This window comes from Plodia interpunctella, chromosome 11 (genome assembly GCF_027563975.2).
Source record: "Plodia interpunctella isolate USDA-ARS_2022_Savannah chromosome 11, ilPloInte3.2, whole genome shotgun sequence".
Lineage (NCBI taxonomy): Eukaryota > Metazoa > Arthropoda > Insecta > Lepidoptera > Pyralidae > Plodia > Plodia interpunctella.
This window is the reverse complement of record NC_071304.1, coordinates 6,372,396-6,390,663: the sequence shown is the minus strand read 5'-3', so window position 1 is coordinate 6,390,663 and position 18,268 is coordinate 6,372,396. Positions and strand designations below refer to the sequence as shown.

Below are 18,268 nucleotides of genomic sequence, written 5' to 3'. Positions count from 1 at the left end.
TATCTTAAGGTGGGACTAACACCTATTATTTTAGATACAGATCGGTAGAGTATCACGTCTTTACCCCTTGAAGATAAGACCAAGAGTCGCCTAGCTCGATATTAAATGCTACTAACTTTTCCAGATTTTGCGAAGCGCCTCGATCGATAGCGCCGCACGAGTGGCCAGACGACATAACAAAATGGCCGATCTGCCGCAAGTCCGTGATAGACGGGTCGGCGGCGGCGGGGCGCGCGGGGCACGCGGCGGAGCACATGGCTTGCGAGGTCATCGGACACCCCTGCTGTATAGGAATTCATGGCCAGTGCGTCATCACCACTAGGGAGCACTGCGATTTTGTTAAGGGTTATTTTCATGAAGAAGCGTCACTGTGTTCTCAGGTATGTTTTGTTATCTTATTCGATATTTTATCCTGAGGAGATTATACAATCATCCACGGTTAGAATAGTTAGCTGTGGAAGCTATGAAGCAGTTAAATTTATTAATTATGTGTTCATTGCTATCAGCCTACGTCATTATTTTTTTAACTTTCTTAATCCTATTGACTTCAGTGTGGCTTAATTTTAAGCATATCTACTTAATACCATAAACTACTTAGTATAATATACATCTTAGGGGTGGAAAATCTGATCGAGTTTATCCATTGTCTCTGTTATTTTTAATTAATATCTATACTATAGCTAGTACATGTTTTCCACAGGTCTCGTGCCTTGACGATGTTTGCGGCATGCTACCATTCATGAAGAGACGTCGTCCAGACCAACTGTATCGAGTGTGGACGTCTTTATTCGTGCATGCTGGTCTCTTACACCTGGCTGTAACGTTGGCTCTTCAGTGGTTGTTTATGAGGGATCTAGAAAAAATGGCTGGACCAGTCCGGATTGCCTTTATATACCTTGGGAGCGGCGTGGCTGGAAACATGGCGTCTGCTATATTCGAACCATATAGAGCTGAGGTAATTAGCTGGCTACTTATTTCAATTTCATGATGGCACACACCTTACACATAAATACATAACTGATACCTTATACATAACTGATAATATAGTTGAAGTTCCTTCTTTTTTCAAACTTTTGTAGCATAGCTTATTATTGTTTCTAAAACTCTCTTACGTATGTTTTAGGTGGGACCTGCAGGATCACATTTTGGTCTGCTAGCTTGTTTGATAGTAGAAATACTAGCAATATGGCCAAAACTGAGGCATCCGCAACGTGTACTGATGAAAATGATCGGTATCGCATTCGCTCTCTTTCTGGCCGGCTTCCTGCCGTGGGTGGACAACTTTGCGCAAGTGTTTGGGTTCGCTTTTGGATTTCTGTTATCGTACGCCCTGCTACCGTTTGTGACAATTGGGAGGTATGAGCGACAGAGAAAAAAAGTGTTAGTGTGGGTGTGTTTAGTATCAGCGATGGTGATGTTGGGGGCCCTGGTGTCTATCTTTTATGCGGCTCCGGCGTATGAATGTACAGCCTGCGCGTATTTCACCTGTTTGCCGTTCGCGCCGGACATGTGCGCGTCGCAGGACGTGCGCGTGCGGCAGCTGGACGGGGTATGACGGCGCGCGGCCCGGGCGCCCCCGCCGCCGCGACCCCGCCCCGCGCCCCCCGCGACCCCCGTCTGCCCCGCCCGCCGCCAAGCGCACCGCGCCGCCGCCGCCGCCGCCGCTTGAAGAAAGCAAGCACGACCATCTAATCATCAACGCTGCGAACTACGTACGTTTAGTGTTACGTTTATATCTTCAAAGTTGAAAATGTTTATAATGTATATTCATCATATTCGTATCGAGTCGAGGGTTTAGATATTTATATTTTGTACATTCCGAAGTGCCCAGGTTGGTCAACTAATAATCATTGTAAGGAAGGAAAATTGAAAAGATTTTATGAAATTTAAACAAATTTGACAGTTCTATCCGGTCTTCATATTGTTTTCAGTATCCCTTAATATTTATATTTGAAAAACTTCATAAATAACATCATTTTCACTAACTTTGGCTGAGAAAAAAAGAATTTGTCCAAATTTACATTCACAAAAACTATATTACACAAAATCATTTCGAACTAGGTAAGTACCTATATATAGATTTTTGTCATGATATGTGTATTCTAACTCCATTAAGCAGATACCTATATTAATATACTTTTACATGTGTAAGATTTTAAAATTATTCTTCGCTCAAAATTGGCAACATAACGAAAAAACCACTTAAGAAAATTGTTAATGTTTATATCAGTCAAGCTGCACTAAATGCTGATCATCCGTTATGAGGTTACCTAAATAACCATCATAACATATCTACTCAAGTACCTGTTAAATAAACCTGCACTCAATACACATTACAAAATTCGTAATTATACTCTATAAAATAGAACTTGAGTCCTATGACACATGTCAAATAGTATGAAAATAATACATCAGTCTGTCGTTGCCTTTATTTCGAATCTATCGGTTCATCCATCTGTCATAGGACTCAAGTTATATTAGATAAAATACAATTAATGTAAAAAAAACTCTCTGTCCATAGAGGGCGTTGCCGGTTGCTTACCACCAGGTTATACTAATAAATATTTGCCTACTATGCTATAAAAGTACCTATGTCACATAAAGAAGATCCCCGAAAGAATAATTTCAAAAAATGGATTAAGTATCCTGTTTCTCATAATGGACGATTGATTTTGTGAAATATACATTATAAATTGACGTGAAAATCTTTGAGGGATGTGCTAACAAATTATTAGGTAGGTATTACGTCTGCTTAATGATTTCTTATATTCTTATAATTTTGTGTAACAGTTTTATTAATTTGAAATGTTGCCAACTTGTTTATCAGCAGTCAGTATTTTGAATGTGTAAAATGCACTTTCGGTACAAATTTGTTTTTTTTATAAAATCTTTATAGCACAAAGACACCACATATAAACAAAGCAGTAAAAAGGTTTTTTTATTGGAAATTGAAAATTAAGATATTTATTTTTTCTTCTACAATTGATAATGATATCCACAGATTAAATTATAGTATCGAATTAAAGTGCCTCAATAATTCAGTTCACGTTTTATGAAATCATGACAAAGAAAAACACATGTTTTTCATTAGGTTACCTATTGAATTATCAATTTAAAAGATTTTACTGCTATGTAGTTTGCCTATTGGTAAATAATAAATAAATAATACCAAAGGTCGAGGTCAGATTATTCATGACACTTATTTTTTTAAATTACATGACCTATAAACTAATTGCCTCATATGTGATGGAGTGTGTCTGACTATAATGTCAACTTAGCAAAATGAGTACTAGTCATAAAAAAAGTACAATGTGAAATTTGGAAATTAAATTCTCGAACGTTTACAATTCGTTCACGTCTTAATCACCTTCACACTAGAAATAAAACCAACCTTAAAACTCGTGTGAAAATAAGTAAATTTAAGTGATATGAATTTATTAAAGCAGTCGCTCTACATTTTGCGAAGTGCATATTATATGTCAGATCCGATGGAGATAATCAACGGGTCTTGCGGATCGGATTATACACCATAATGTAAATAATCTGTAAATTATAATTATGTACTTATGAGCTGTATTAAGTGTGGCTATATTTGTGTGCGTGAGTTACGGGACTAGTTTTGTACAACGCAATGAATTGTGATATTGATAATCTGGAAAATAGGATGCGCAAAAGTTAGTCATTACAGAATAAGAAATACTTATATTTCTGAACCATAAATTATGCATCTTACATATTAAGTTGCACATTACAAATATTATTAAATTATAGATCAACTTTTTTATTTAAATTTTTTCGCTGAGAATTTTAGTTTTTAGTATTCAATTCAGTAAAAAAAAATTGTTTTGTTACTTAACTAAAACTAGAATTTGTTATTTTATTTTAAGAAAAATACACTCGTAAAATTTGAAATACCTAGTTGTACAGACGTGTTCCCGTATGGTGTCAAATAAACATAATTTAGTATATTACTAAATAATGTAAATATAGTTATTATATATGTTAAACGAAATATTTGATATTTTCATCAATTTTGTTCACCGCATATAAAATTATCGTTTTAAGTATTTGTACATCACTTTGGTAAATTTAATTTTGTCACATTTAGGACGGAAATATGTGAAAAGCCATAAATACGCCAAATATGCTATTCTTTTACTAAGGTTATGTATTTAAATTGTTTATGCTTGGTGAAGGATAAGTAAATCAAGTAATTGTTTATAGTTTTTTTATTAAAAAAAAATAGTAGTCAAGCTAGTTTCCATAAGATCACATATTCAATCATTTTGACCTTTCTTAATTTATATCCATTTCAAGAGAATTGTTGTGACCAAATTTTCACAAATTGTTGAAAGTGTAACTTATGAGTGAGTCGCCATATAAAACAATTTTTTTATGAGACATAAATCTCCTAAAAATTGTTTTATATGGCGTTAAGAATATTTATTTTCACATATTTCTGATCACCTTTAAAGTTATTGACTTATAGGTCTGTATATCATTTTTAAATATGCTAGTGATATTAAATACAATTATAATTAGAAATATTTATTTTAATACCAACCAAAATAGATTATTCGAGCGATTGTCTTCTTTCATACAACGTAATTATTTGTAATTAAATTAGTCGAATTGATTAATCTTTTTTTAACGTATATTAAAAACTTGATTTTAAAGACAATGTGTGATGACTTATTACATAATGTATAAACTACTGTTGGATAACAATTTAAAAAGAAAATAAACAAATTAATATTGGTTTTAAAAGTGAAGGCAATAAGTATTTATAATTTGTTTAGGTAACTTTAGCCCAAATAGTTTGCTTTGGCAACATGATTGCCTAAAAACGAACCAAAAAGCAAAAGCAGACATCAATTTTAAATCGATTTGAATATTAAAATATTATTCTTAATTCACGGAGTCTCAATGACACAAAAATTTTCAATTGTTATAATTGCAACGTCTGTAGACGTGGCGTTGAGTGTGCCGAATAGTATTAAAACACAAAAGGCGAGATTTCTAATGCTTATATTTGATGGCACGATTTTTTCTTCTTCAGGTATTCCAAAATCATACTTCATTACGAATAAACGAAATCGAATTTATTTGTGAAAAAAATGGGATAAAGTAACTTTTCCTCAGAAATAAGTTTGAAAAGCTATTAAAGTAGGTAGTATTTTTTCATATGAGTACATTTATTTAAGAACTTTTATATGTATAACTGTTTAACAAATGAGGATAAAATTATAATTTCGATAAATAATGACGATCCTGCCTGATGTAAAGAGTCTTCTTATGTATAACAACTAATGAATTTGGGAACACATACTTTGTTGCTTGTTATACACATATAAGATTCAGAAAAGAACACTGCCTGTAAGTATTAACCAGTCACGTTAAGTGTAATCATTTACAAACACATTAATTGATCAATCTCTTTGCATCTAGTGTATTTAGAGTTTAAATTATCATACGTATTGTTTTAACAGATATATACGAAACTTGACGATTTTATTTTCTTGGATATTCAACCAAAACATGAATTATCTTATCCAGTATACGTATAAGTATCCTATCGACATGTAATAGATAAAATTTGACAGAGGTATAGTACTTACACATCCGTCATTACGTTAGGGACATTCTCAAGTTGAAATTTTCCACGTCACTTAGTGCGGAACTAACAAGGATCTTGATAAGATTGATGACTGTCAAGTTTTGTACATATCTGATGGAGATCTCATTCGCAGTGAGTATGAATGTGAAGTGATAATGTACCCACACAAATCCACTGCTTACTTTCTTACCAGCGATACAAAGTGCTCTTGCGGCCGGCGGCGGTCGGCGGACTGTTTCACATTAACTCTAAGACAAACTTACATATTGTACATTGTGAACATACACCTAATTGATATATTAATCATAAGCAAATGGTAAAGTAATCTTATTGTAATCTAGTATTATTCGAACAAGAAACCTTATTATCATAATACCTCTGTGTTTTATTTCATACTAGGAGCGGGATGCTCCCCTATAGGGATGTCGTTATTTACAGTATATTTTATAATTAGGTAAGTGTATGTTGGTCCAGATAGCCTGAAGAAGAGTCATGGAGCTTTTCGTCGTATCTGCAGTCCACCTCTAACTCATCGCTCCCACATGACATTTAATACCACATACCCACACTTTTGTACCAGCTGTGGGCCTGATAATGCGAGTGTTCTACAAGTATATCAAACGCTAGATGTTGCCCGGGGATTCGCTTCTGTGGGAATTTTGAGATAAAATATAGCCTATAGCAATCTTGGATAATGTACCTTTCTAATAGGGAATGAATTGTTGAAATAGGTTCGGTAGTTTCGGAGATTACCCGCTTACATACAAAGTCACAAACTCCCAAACGCTTTATAATAATAGTATAGATTAGAATTAGCTGTCGAAGCTAAATGTTTGCAATCGAATTGCACTGAAGAAATTAATTTTTAATTTTATTTAAATTCATGGGGTGTGCCCTGAATATATCAAGTAAAATAATAGTACCTATCTATTGTCTAGGTCTAGTAGCGCCTAAAATTTTGATGACTTGACTCATACCAGCGCCATCTAGTGACTAACAGTTGAAACAGAACCTCATTAGCTCATATAACCAGTATTTTGGTTCGAACAAAGGTAAATAAATTTGTAATACGACTATGAGTAATGTACATAGCTAAATTTTAATAATAACCAGGTATTAATACGAGGAAAAACCAGCAATGTACTTCGATTCGCCGCCAGTTTGTAGCTGGCACGAAGAAAGTGTGTTATGATGACAGAAGTAACCGTTATTTTCTGTATTTATTTTTTGATTTGGCCTATGAGTAAGAAAAAAGGAAAAATATTTTCATTCTTTACTTGACTATTCTGGGTTTTTTGCTATAATGCTCACCTCGTTTTTTCTTTATGTATATTTTTTTGCAATGCACTAAATAAGTGCGTGTTCTTTTCCATTGATATATTTACTTTTTGATACATTAACTACGTATGTCACAGAACCATACATAGATAATAACGTCAATCAACAATACTTTATCTTAAAATTATCTTTTTCACAAATCGTGAAATTCTGTTGTTTTTCTACTACGAGCAACTATATTGTGAATCAATATACGACTTGCAGAGTGGCAAGGGGGAAGATGAGACTTATTTTAGTAAAGACAAAAAAAATATTTGACAAGTTATAATATAAGTTTTTTTATTAAAAGTATTAGATTGTTACGCATCTGCATTGAAATAATTTCAATGCTCATACTGGAGTACTTTCGACTGGTAATATAAAGGTTAGTCGTGGGTTAGTAATTTTTTATTAACATAATTGTATTTATAATTCAATATAAATAATACATAATTTTCATTTTGTCTCTGTTTGGCATAAATTTACCCTATGTCTCTGTCTGTCTCTTATTTTTGAGCATTCTTTGACGAACGTAAATATATAGCTTTGGTACGGTGATGTTCAATAATAGACTTACATACCAATTATATTTTAATTGGTGAAATAAAAGTAAGTAGTATTTGAATTATATAACTAAGTAGTTTAAAAATCTTTATTTTCAAATTTAAAAAGAAAATAACAATATTGCAACCACATAAGATTTTTAGTGAATTCACATTCGAAAGAGTTTTCGGTTTAACTTTTACGATTGTGAATACAGCAACTTTTTTTTAGTTTTGAATCTAAAAAAATAGCAAGAAATTGATGAAATTATTTTCGATTGCATGAGAATCGGGCGCCATTGGTATTGATGATGTAGATGGACCAGATTTTGATAATCAACTCATCAAACCATCAACTTATCAAATAAAGTTCTTAGTACGAATTCAAGTACCTACTCAAGTATGTACCAATCAATCTCTGGATATTTGTCAAGGTAAATCTGCGTAATTCGTATTATTACATTTATCGTGTACAGTAATATTGATTACATTGTTTTATCTTCGACATAATACAACTTATCTCAATCTTAAATCGTGGGTATTTCTAACGACAGAACCTCTCCAAATTCGTCGCGAATTCGTAACTATTACAGATTCGTAGAGATCCAGTATCTCTAGGATAATTTGGCATGTGGTTGGTAGTACGTGTAACTGCAGGAACACATGTGGATGACAGAGACACCAAGAACCACTGAACTAAAAGTGTCATCTCCTATAATGAACATATATAAATGTTACTTCTACCTCTAACACTTCTAAAAATTTTATTGATTCTTATTAAATATTTGTCAAATAAAAATCACATCGGACAATGTTTTGTATAGATTTCGAAACTTATTTAAATTAAGTTTATAGAAACACAAAATATGTAAAAGAAGCTGTCTAACATTTACAACTTCGTCGTATCGATTTTGATAAATTTAAATTCGAACAGAAAACATTCGCGACACCCTGGCACAGCCCTGCCTATGAGCTCCTAACGGTGGTGTTCAATAATAGACTTACCTATGTAAAGTAGGTTTCCCAGAGCTCTACCATTTGCAATTACTATAACGCGTATTTCTCAATTTCTCATGCTCTCGTTAAATAAATCCATCTATTGTCTATTTTCTACAATTATTCCCCTCTTGCGATGTTTTTTTAGAAATAAGTATATTATGAAAACAAAAACCTTTGTCTTATACGCCATTTTGCGAAAGCGGTCATTGTCAGCTAATAATAAGAGAAAATTACTAGTTATTTTTGTATATTCTTCCAGTACATATTTATCATTTATTTAAAATAACGATGTTCCACCGTACGATCTATTGTTTAGAGTTTATTTTTATACAATGTTCATGTAAAATTGGTCGAAATTAGATTTACATGTGAACAATGTAACGAAGTCATTTAAATGATCGTCGTCCATTACTAACAATCGTGAAAAATGAATCAATTTCCATAAATTGACATTTTTAGATGATAATATTTTGAATAGCTCAGTTTTTTTTTTGTATTAAAAACATAAACTTTCATAGCGATATCGTTATTTCCTTTTATATTTTACACGATTCTGTTTGGATGGAATTTTGTAATTTGAAGGATAATAATATCAATTTTGAAGGATATTTTCAACCTATAGAGCTGAAATTATGTACACACGTTAAGTTTCGATGACAATGTATTTATGGTAGCAACTATGGTAGCAACACTAGCTATTGGTGCAAACCGCATGAAAATCCGTGCAGTAGTTTTTGAGTTTATCGCGAACAGACAGACAGACGCGTCAGAGGACTTTATTTATAATATGTCCGGATAAGGGTTATAAATCAGCTGTAATTTTCGACATGGTATTTCCTTACGACACTTTCCTTTGTTGAAAATAAGGTTGTTGGTGGATATGTCTTTAGTAGTATTCTACATTTTTAGAACTAAATAAATAAATATATTAGGACAAATTACACAGATTGAGCTATCCCCAAAGTAAGTTCGAGACTTGTTTATGGGATACTAACTCAACGATACTATATTTTATAATATATACATATATAGATAAAAATCCAAGACCTGGGCCAATCAGAAAAAGATAATTTTCCATCATGACCCGACCGGGGATCGAACTTGGGATCCCTCGGTTTAGAGGCAAGCACTTTACCACAATATGTAAACACTAACTGTTGCCCGCAGCTCCGCTCACCGTCCATTTCGGACTTCGGGTCATTAACTATGTTTTAAAATTTCATTAAAATCGGCTCAGTGGTTTAGCCGTAAAAGAATGACAGACAGAAATTTGCATTTATGATACTAAATATGAATGTTCAATAGAATTGTCCTCATAATTTATCATAATAATATTTATGTTGCCTTTTTATGAATTTCGTGCAGTTACACAGCCATAACCCGTTAAAAACAAGGGGCAATATGAATACTTTATTGCACTTGTCGACAAAATTGTTAAATTACAGTACATGAAAATTGGTACATGGAATTCTTCATAGTTACAGTGAAATATATGTAAATATAGGGATTTTCACAGACAAGAATGAAAAAAAATGTGTTAAAAGTATTATGAATAGAACAATAGGTATTTAATACTATTTTGAGATAGTTCATGAAATATAATTACAAGTTTTATACCTATATTAATATAATATTTTCAATTATTGCATTATTTATATCGAGCAAAAATTTGTTTATTATATGTTTTTTTTGCTACTCTTGTAAAATGTATTTCAATTACTTCCATAATAAATTTTACTTCCATAATTCTGTATGAAATAGCAATAATTTTCATGCGTCAAAAATATTGACCAGTATTATTAAGGTATACTTCCTACAACTGTTAGTGACGTGAACTTGGTGAATTTCGCAGCGAATCCTGCCCTTGACTGAAACACGGCAGTGTTACTTCAATGAAAATCTATGCACCTTAAATGAAGCGCTTTTCCTGATTCGACTCTGTGTCAGTCAGTCGCTTGATAGGCATTAACGCCGCGCGGAACTGTTGATATTCAGATTGGATGCGTTTGCGCACGGCCCGTGATTTGAATTTGTGTTTTTTTTTTTATAGGTAATCAAAGATGTTGAAGGGATGGAGACTTGCGTTATCGAAATGTAAGTCTTGTTGAGATTATATAATATCTACTTTTTTATATATGTGAGATATGTTAAATGTAAATGCTTTGTTGAATTAGCTCCCTAGACATAGTATTTTCGAGCGCCGATAACGCGCATGCAAGTGCTACATTTTAAATAAATTTTCGGTGTCTGGGTCAAATGGAACTCGTTGCAATATTGATCTATTGTAAGAATTAATCACATTGAAGTAGTAGTACTTAGTAAATGATCTGAAATATATTATAAAGATCACATTACAATATGTTTGGATACTTCAATATGGGCTTGCCACAGACATAACTTGTTTTTTTTATAATCTTACTAATATGGGACAAAGACAATTATTATTTATTTGCAAAAACACGGTATCCTAATCAGGAGCAAATCACATCAAACACATTACGTTCCAAACCCCCAGAAAATCGGGACGTTCCGCTATTATCTGACACCTGACAGCGCTTGAGGCCTATTAGACAATATTATGACATTATGCTATGTTTGTTTGCATGGACACATCTATGTGTACAGAGTGCGTACTGAGGTAAACCCTTTGAAGTTGCCTCCTATCGTACACAACCCTGGTACTTCACTATTACTAAAAAACAAAAGATTAGATAAAATTACCTAGCCTTTATTTACTTGAGGTATGTTCTACTAAACGGAATGACTAGTATATTTAGTATATATTTACTCATATTTTAAATAGTATGGCTACAGATTGTAATGTTTTCATCTCTTATGGGGTAGACTAGACAGTAACAAGAGTCTCGAGACTCGAAGACTCAAGACATGTTTAGCTGACGACATCTTGGTGGATGATATTACTTGAAATAGTTGCTGGGACAACGCCTATGTGAAGAATCTCCAGTTAATTGTATTTTACTATAGGCGCGGAGGAGAAGCAGCTGGTGCATTATATATTTTTCCATAGATATACAAAGAACTAGACTCTTCTTTGGGACATCCTTGGGATATCAATCGAGATCAAAAGTAGCTTCCGTGATATGGGAGCTACTTTAGCTAGATCCTAGCCTTGGGCTTGAACAATTTAAACTTTTTGCAGATAAGATTTTTTCTAAAAAATAATTAAACCAATTTAATATTACTCTGGAAAACAGTGTACAAAAATAATTATTAACGATTTTTTAGGTTTCATAATACCCCAACGGTATGTGCTAGCCATAATGGCCCTGTTGGCCATAGCTAATGCCTATACGATGAGGGTATGCCTGAACATGGCTATCACTCAGATGGTCAAGAAAACCACTGCAGTAGAAGGCGACGCACACTACGACCCCAATGCTTGTCCAGATCAAAACGAGGTAGCAGGAGTAAGCAACGTCACAGATGAATACTTGTACAGGGATAATGAAGTAAGTCGATTGTAATTAGCGATTTCGATCCCGCATCTTATTGATATTTGGTATTGATCAATCCTGCGTGAATTTCGTGGTGGCATATTTTCAATTGAAATTTAAAATTGAATTCTAATTTCAGGGTTTGTATAAAATAATCCATTTTTATCATAACTGTCTTGGCAACAAAATTGTTTTTATTGGTTTTCCATTACAATAAGAAAATATTAAGAATGCACAAGAAATTACTAATCAGTTCCATTAATTAGATCTTAATTTTGAAATATCGTGAAACTTATTTTGAACAATTTTATGTACTCATTTAGTTCTCCTTTGTCTAGACTTATAATAGCTAAAGCAAAGCGCAAACTTGACCTGTGAATGAAAAACCACGTCATTACAGAATCTTGAATGATTATTTTATACAAATTCATGTTATTAAATTAAGGGATATTTGAGACTCTTGGCATTAGATCCTCCGGGTAAATGGAGTTCATTGGCAACGTAACGTAACTCACACTCTAATCCTCTTTACATTCGAGATGTCCTATTGCTGAGCAATGACCTCCCTTAGTTCGGTCATAATTATGTTAAAACTCATTCCGTTCGGTCAGAGTCAAATCCATTCATTGTACTCACTATAAAATTAAAAAGCAATATAATTTTAAAAGGTATTTTTCTAGTACTTAATATATTCAATAACACTAAATCCACACTTGAAAACTATTGTGATAAGATATATCTGCTCCTTCGTTTATTACTTTGCATAATAAAAACAGTACGTTATCTAAATCCAAAACAAATACAGAATACCTATTGAAATACGTTGAAGTTAACGTGTGTTAAAGTACTTTATAAACAAATATTCTTGGCACATTCTTTAACTTCAGTAAGTTTATATAATGTGAACTGGACAAAGACTTAATGACAATAACTTTTCTTTGTCTTATCTTTAAAATGGACGAGTGAGGACGTTGTTACCTAGTCGGTTATTTAGGTTCATTACGAATATGAATGATAATGAATATGATGATATATGTGACTGTAACGAATAGAATAGAATAACGGTTAATTTTTTTTTTATTTCATTTCAATTGTTAAATTCAAATTGGTGTCATTCGAATTGGAATGACAAATTCAACAATAGCGAAATCAATAACTAATATCTTCTTAGTGGCCAGTGTTATTTTTTAACTCATCATAGGTATAGGTACTTTAAAAAAAATGTTTTTTAGCCAATCTATTTTGAATGGAGTGAAGCGACACAAGGTTTGATCCTTGGTTCCTTTTACTATGGTTACGTGTTGACTCACGTTCCTGGAGGAATGTTAGCGGAAAGATTTGGAGGGAAATGGGTGCTGGGTTTGGGCCTATTTTCAACTGCACTTTGCACCTTTATCACTCCAATGACAGTGAAATACGGTGGAGCTACTGCCTTATTCATACTCCGTGTCATCGAAGGATTTGGAGAGGTAAGTTGCTATTTCAAATAAATTATAATAATTGAACCTTAGTGACATTGCTCCTTTCTGTAACTCTCAGATTTTTTGTGTATGTTGAAATTTCATACAAAACATTTAGAAGCTAAGAATATTAAAAAAAATACAAAATTTGGTATAAGCAAGCGCATTCAAGCGACTATCTTGCGAGGTTTTTGTGGTTTGGGACTAAAGAAGTAATGTGAGTGTTTTCTAGGGTCCAACCATGCCTGGCCTGATGGCCATGTTGTCCCGATGGGCTCCGAAGGCCGAGCGGGCGAGGTTCGGGGCGATAGTATTTGGTGGAGCACAAATCGGTAACATAGCTGGCTCTTATATCTCTGGACTTATCATGCACGAGGGCAGCTGGGAAAATGTATTTTACGTGTTTGGCGGAATGGGCCTCGCGTGGTTCTTTATTTGGGTAAATATATTTGCCAAGTTTATTTTGCTTAAACTGTCGAAAACGTAACACTTCAATTTGTTATTGTACACGAATAAATAAAAAGTCTTAAAAGTTAAGTCGATTAAATCTCACCGTGATGGGGCCAATTGTTCAGATTTTTTTTATTTATTTTTCAGTCAGTGCTGTGCTACAGTACTCCAAATACGCACCCCTTCATTTCTGACGCTGAAAAAAAATTCCTGAACGAGAATGTAGAGTCCTTAATTAGCACTAAAAAGCAGCAGCTGGACCCTACTCCATGGAAGGCATTGCTTCGCTCAGTGCCTCTTTGGGCTCTTATAGTAGCCGCTGTAAGTGTGAACAATTATATAAATCTATTTAGTTATCTGAAATTTCTGAAAAGGCAGAAGGCGTTGTAACGCCTTACTATATCCCAGCTATAGCCGGTAACGTTACCGGCATCACGTGAGAATGAAATGGAGATTAATTATATTATGAACTTTCAGATTGGCCACGACTGGGGCTACTTTACCATGGTAACTGACCTACCGAAGTACATGACAGACGTTCTCAAATTCGACATTAAGTCTACAGGCACACTGTCCGCTCTGCCGTACGTAGCAATGTGGTTCGCTTCCTTCGTCTTCGGCTTGCTGTGTGACTTCTGCGTCAAGAGAGGATACCACAGTATTGCTAGTGCAAGGAAAATATACACAACCATCGGTAAAAATCTCATTCTTACTATATAATAGACGATTAAGGTTCAGAAACCTTTATTTAGCCTTAAAATTCTGCCAAATAAACAACCCGTCATAGTGACGTGGCTATTCACTTATTTCTTTCAAATTCAAACTTCTCAAATGCTGTGCTCCACTGATATCAAACGAATCACCAGTCTGACCAGTGAAATACTTTACCTAAAATAATACACCCATTGGAATAATCTGTATCAAGATATGGATACCAATGATGGATTAACATTTAGATTAATAGCAAAATATTCGTAAGGCGAAACATAAACAACCAGTTTTAAGGAAAAAGATGTTTAGTTAAGTTCGTCTGTGTCTTGCACGTATTTTAACGATACACAAATTATCTGTACCTGCACCCCATCATATTGGATTGCCACGCGAAAGTAATCGTATTTTATAGTTTTAGGGAATTTCGAAATGTAGACTATAATCTGGAATAGCATATAGGGTTATATGCTGTTCCAGATTACAGTCTACTAGTATACCAAATTTTATCAAAATCCGTTCAGTAGCGTGATTGAGTAACAAATCACACCCATACACTGACATCCAAATTTCTGCATTTATAATATTAGTGGTAAAGTTTTGACCAATAACTTTGTATCTTGTCCTGAATATAAACTCTCTAATATTCCAGCTGCCACTGGTCCCGGTATCTGCATCATCCTGGCCTCTTACTCCGGCTGCGATACCACCCTTGCCGTCATCTGGTTCATTTTCGCCATGACGCTCATGGGGGCCTACTACAGTGGAATGAAGATCAATCCCTTAGACATCACCCCGAACTACACGGGAACTACCACGGCCCTCGTCAATGGCATTGCGGCCATTTCTGGCATCATTTCACCATATCTTATTGGATTATTGACGCCGCAAGTAAGTTCCAATTTTTATAAGGGTTTTTATAAACTTTTATTTTTCAGTATTTTTAATAGTGCCACTAGATGGATTTTTACATTTAATCTTTAATCTCATTAATCAATGATTATGATAACGTACGAAATGTCTCACCTTTGTTCAGCTTTCCTTTTCGATCAAATCGTTTGCTATTGTCGTCGTTTCTGAGATCGAAATTAGTTTACCTCCATTGGCCATTAATATTACATTTTAGTATCGTCCTGTCCTTTGAGCATAACGATATTAATATTATGGAGAAGGGAAAATTAAAGCAAATCCTACTTTTACCTTACTAAATTTTCCTGATCATAAGTAATTAATATTTATAAGATTTTAATTGATAATAAGTAATACTTATTAGATTTAGGATGTTGTTAGAAATTTGCATAACGTAGTCGGTGAAACGGTGATTAAGTTTTTGTTTAACAAACTCATTTTTGCAAATACATAATCCTTGTCTTTGAATCTATATAAGCTTTTAATTAAACAAGACATCTAAAAATGGATTCCAAAACTTTTTCATCTCATTGTTATTTTCAAAATTCATAACACATCGTTTCTTAGCTTTATGCAATGTATTTATTTATCTTTCAGTCTACTCTGGAGCAATGGCGGGTAGCATTCTGGGTATGTTTGGGTATTCTTGTTTTCACGAATATCGTATACGTATTATTCTCAAAAGCTGAACAGCAATGGTGGGACGACGTAAAGAAACATGGCTACCCTGCCGACTGGAAGCATGGACCTCTTCCCACGAGAACCAAAGACACGGAAGAACAGAAAAAAGAAGAAACCAAAGACAAAAACTAACGACTGCTTATGTATAATTTCTGTTTAGGATAATGTTATTTATTATATTAATAAGATATTTTTACATCAAAATTTGCTTTAATTTCCTGTAAATAAAAATAAACAAACTAATACTGCAAATACTTTTTCTACATTTACTTTAAAAATATCATTTGGATGACAAAGCTCAAGATTTCTTATCTAAGATAAGATACCCTACTTTTCATCGATTGCTTCGTACATGCTTATCTACTCAACAAATATGTATATATGACGAAGCTATTTAGAATCCCACATGCACCCCCTAGGGAGCTTAGCAGGGGTTTTGCTGGACAAAGGGGAAAAGCTGAGGGAAAAGATAAAATTAGAACTCAGACAACTAAATAAAGATACTGTAAATGTCTTTTCGAGTGTGTTGTTGCTAACACTGGTATCAAGATTACATATAAGTCAAAATAGCTAACATTTACTAGTTGAAGAAGAAGAAGTGCATTCGAAATAAAATGCAACGAGCTTAGCTATACTCAAAAAGTAAAATATCACAATTCTTCCTCAAACATAAAGTAAAAAAATGTAGTAAAATTTTGAGAGCAAGCAGAAAAATTCAAGCGAGTTCGGTATTTTATTACCGTAGATGTAGTAGACATATTGATATTCCTAGTTATGTATAGATTATCGACGTTGTTTGTTTGATGTCAAAAGTTGAACAGACTTATAATTTTCAAGTTAACTTAATATTAAGCAAACCGATGTGTTTGTAAAGGATTTATCCGTTCATCAGTATGGAAGCGAGAAAATAAAAGTTCATTTCCTTTGCGTTTGTTCCGCTCTAGACAAAAACCACTGCATATCCTCCCAGAAATATCGCAGGAGGTTATTTGACAATGAGACCTTTGGCAGTTGATAGACATTAGTAGCACTGCCAAATCGGGTTGACACCAGGCGAGTAGCCGGTCGTGAGATCACAACCGGATCTTCAAAATTGTATGATATATTTTTTTCGCTGACCCCAGGCTTCGCTGGCTCAGTAACACCCTAGCCTAGAGTGTCGAGCACCATGGAATTAGTAGGTTATTAGTGGTTATTCCGTGTACCTACTAGTATTTTAATTTATTGTTTTATTATGGTCAGACTACTTGTATATTCCGATTTGACATTGCTTCAAACTATTGATAAAAACGATATAGTGAGTGACGTTATCTATAAAAAGTGAAGATTACCGGCATTTTCATTTGCAGATGACGTATAAAATCGATAGTGAGTTCAAGTGGAATAACTGTTGTTGTTATTTGAGATAAATACTGCATCTCAAAATCTCCCTGACATCTGATAACTTATCTCCCATGAATGCATGACGCAGAGATAAATGCTACTATCACTATATTGATAAAGCCTAGAAAATGTACTTTAATCCGATTATCGGGTGGATGATGACAGATCCCACCCGCGGATATAATCACTTCTTAATCAAGAGCGGGAAGTAAATTTTAATTATAGAATTCATTAGTAAGGTTTTCGGCTATCGAATTATGTCCAAATTATGAATAAAAAAAAGAAATGTAGTGGTTTTGTGATTTTCTAATCAGTCAGTATGAATAAAATTGGAATACAGCCTGAGCCATGCCTGAGTTGAAGACTCGCGTGCATAGATCAACAAAAAAGAAAAGATTGGTCGCATGTTCCATATTAAAATTTTTAAAGGGACAATACGAACTTTTTTGTATAAGCAGTTCACAGTATATAAAACTGTTTTACAATATATAAAACTAAAAATTATAACACTAGTAATTTTGTAAAAAAGTATTTTTTAATTTCTTTATATTCAAATTGAACCGTGGGGTATTTGGCTCGGTTCAATGTTTCAAATTTGTTGGAATTGATCTTGACAATAGGTTGGAAAGGCCATTCACTTTTGACATTTGAATCCTGTCTAACAATTAACTATTCCTGTATTTGCCTTCTTTTCATATAATATATTACAATACTAGATAAATACTAATTTTAATCAGTAGTTCCATA

The 18,268-nt window shown here is 33.7% G+C and overlaps 2 protein-coding genes across 4 annotated transcripts in view; both read left to right on the top strand.

The window, feature by feature from the left end:
* The window catches only part of LOC128673558 (inactive rhomboid protein 1), a 93,636-nt gene extending 87,646 nt beyond the window's left edge, over positions 1-5,990 (top strand). For all 3 annotated transcript variants that reach the window (XM_053751492.1, XM_053751491.1, XM_053751493.2), the window contains 3 exons: positions 125-380; positions 701-955; positions 1,124-5,990. In XM_053751492.1, coding sequence (XP_053607467.1) covers positions 125-380; positions 701-955; positions 1,124-1,555 — 943 coding nt within the window. In that variant the 3' untranslated portion in view covers positions 1,556-5,990. The remainder of the gene's footprint in view (positions 1-124; positions 381-700; positions 956-1,123) is intronic.
* Positions 5,991-10,412: 4,422 nt separating this feature from the next.
* Positions 10,413-16,390, top strand: LOC128673772 (putative inorganic phosphate cotransporter). Its single transcript, XM_053751858.1, has 8 exons — positions 10,413-10,569; positions 11,722-11,945; positions 13,163-13,399; positions 13,623-13,829; positions 13,988-14,161; positions 14,318-14,534; positions 15,201-15,439; positions 16,055-16,390. The coding sequence occupies exons 1-8, from the start codon at positions 10,536-10,538 to the stop codon at positions 16,268-16,270; spliced, it is 1,548 nt and encodes a 515-aa protein (XP_053607833.1). The 5' UTR covers positions 10,413-10,535; the 3' UTR covers positions 16,271-16,390.
* The last annotated feature ends 1,878 nt before the right edge of the window (positions 16,391-18,268 follow it).

Coding starts and splice junctions, on each gene's coding strand:
- LOC128673772 (XM_053751858.1), top strand. CDS start 10,536: ATGTTGAAGGGATGGAGACTTGCGTTATCGAAAT. Junction 11,946..13,162: donor ACTTGTACAGGGATAATGAA/GTAAGTCGATTG, acceptor AATGTTTTTTAG/CCAATCTATTTTGAATGGAG. Junction 13,830..13,987: donor TCGCGTGGTTCTTTATTTGG/GTAAATATATTT, acceptor TTTATTTTTCAG/TCAGTGCTGTGCTACAGTAC.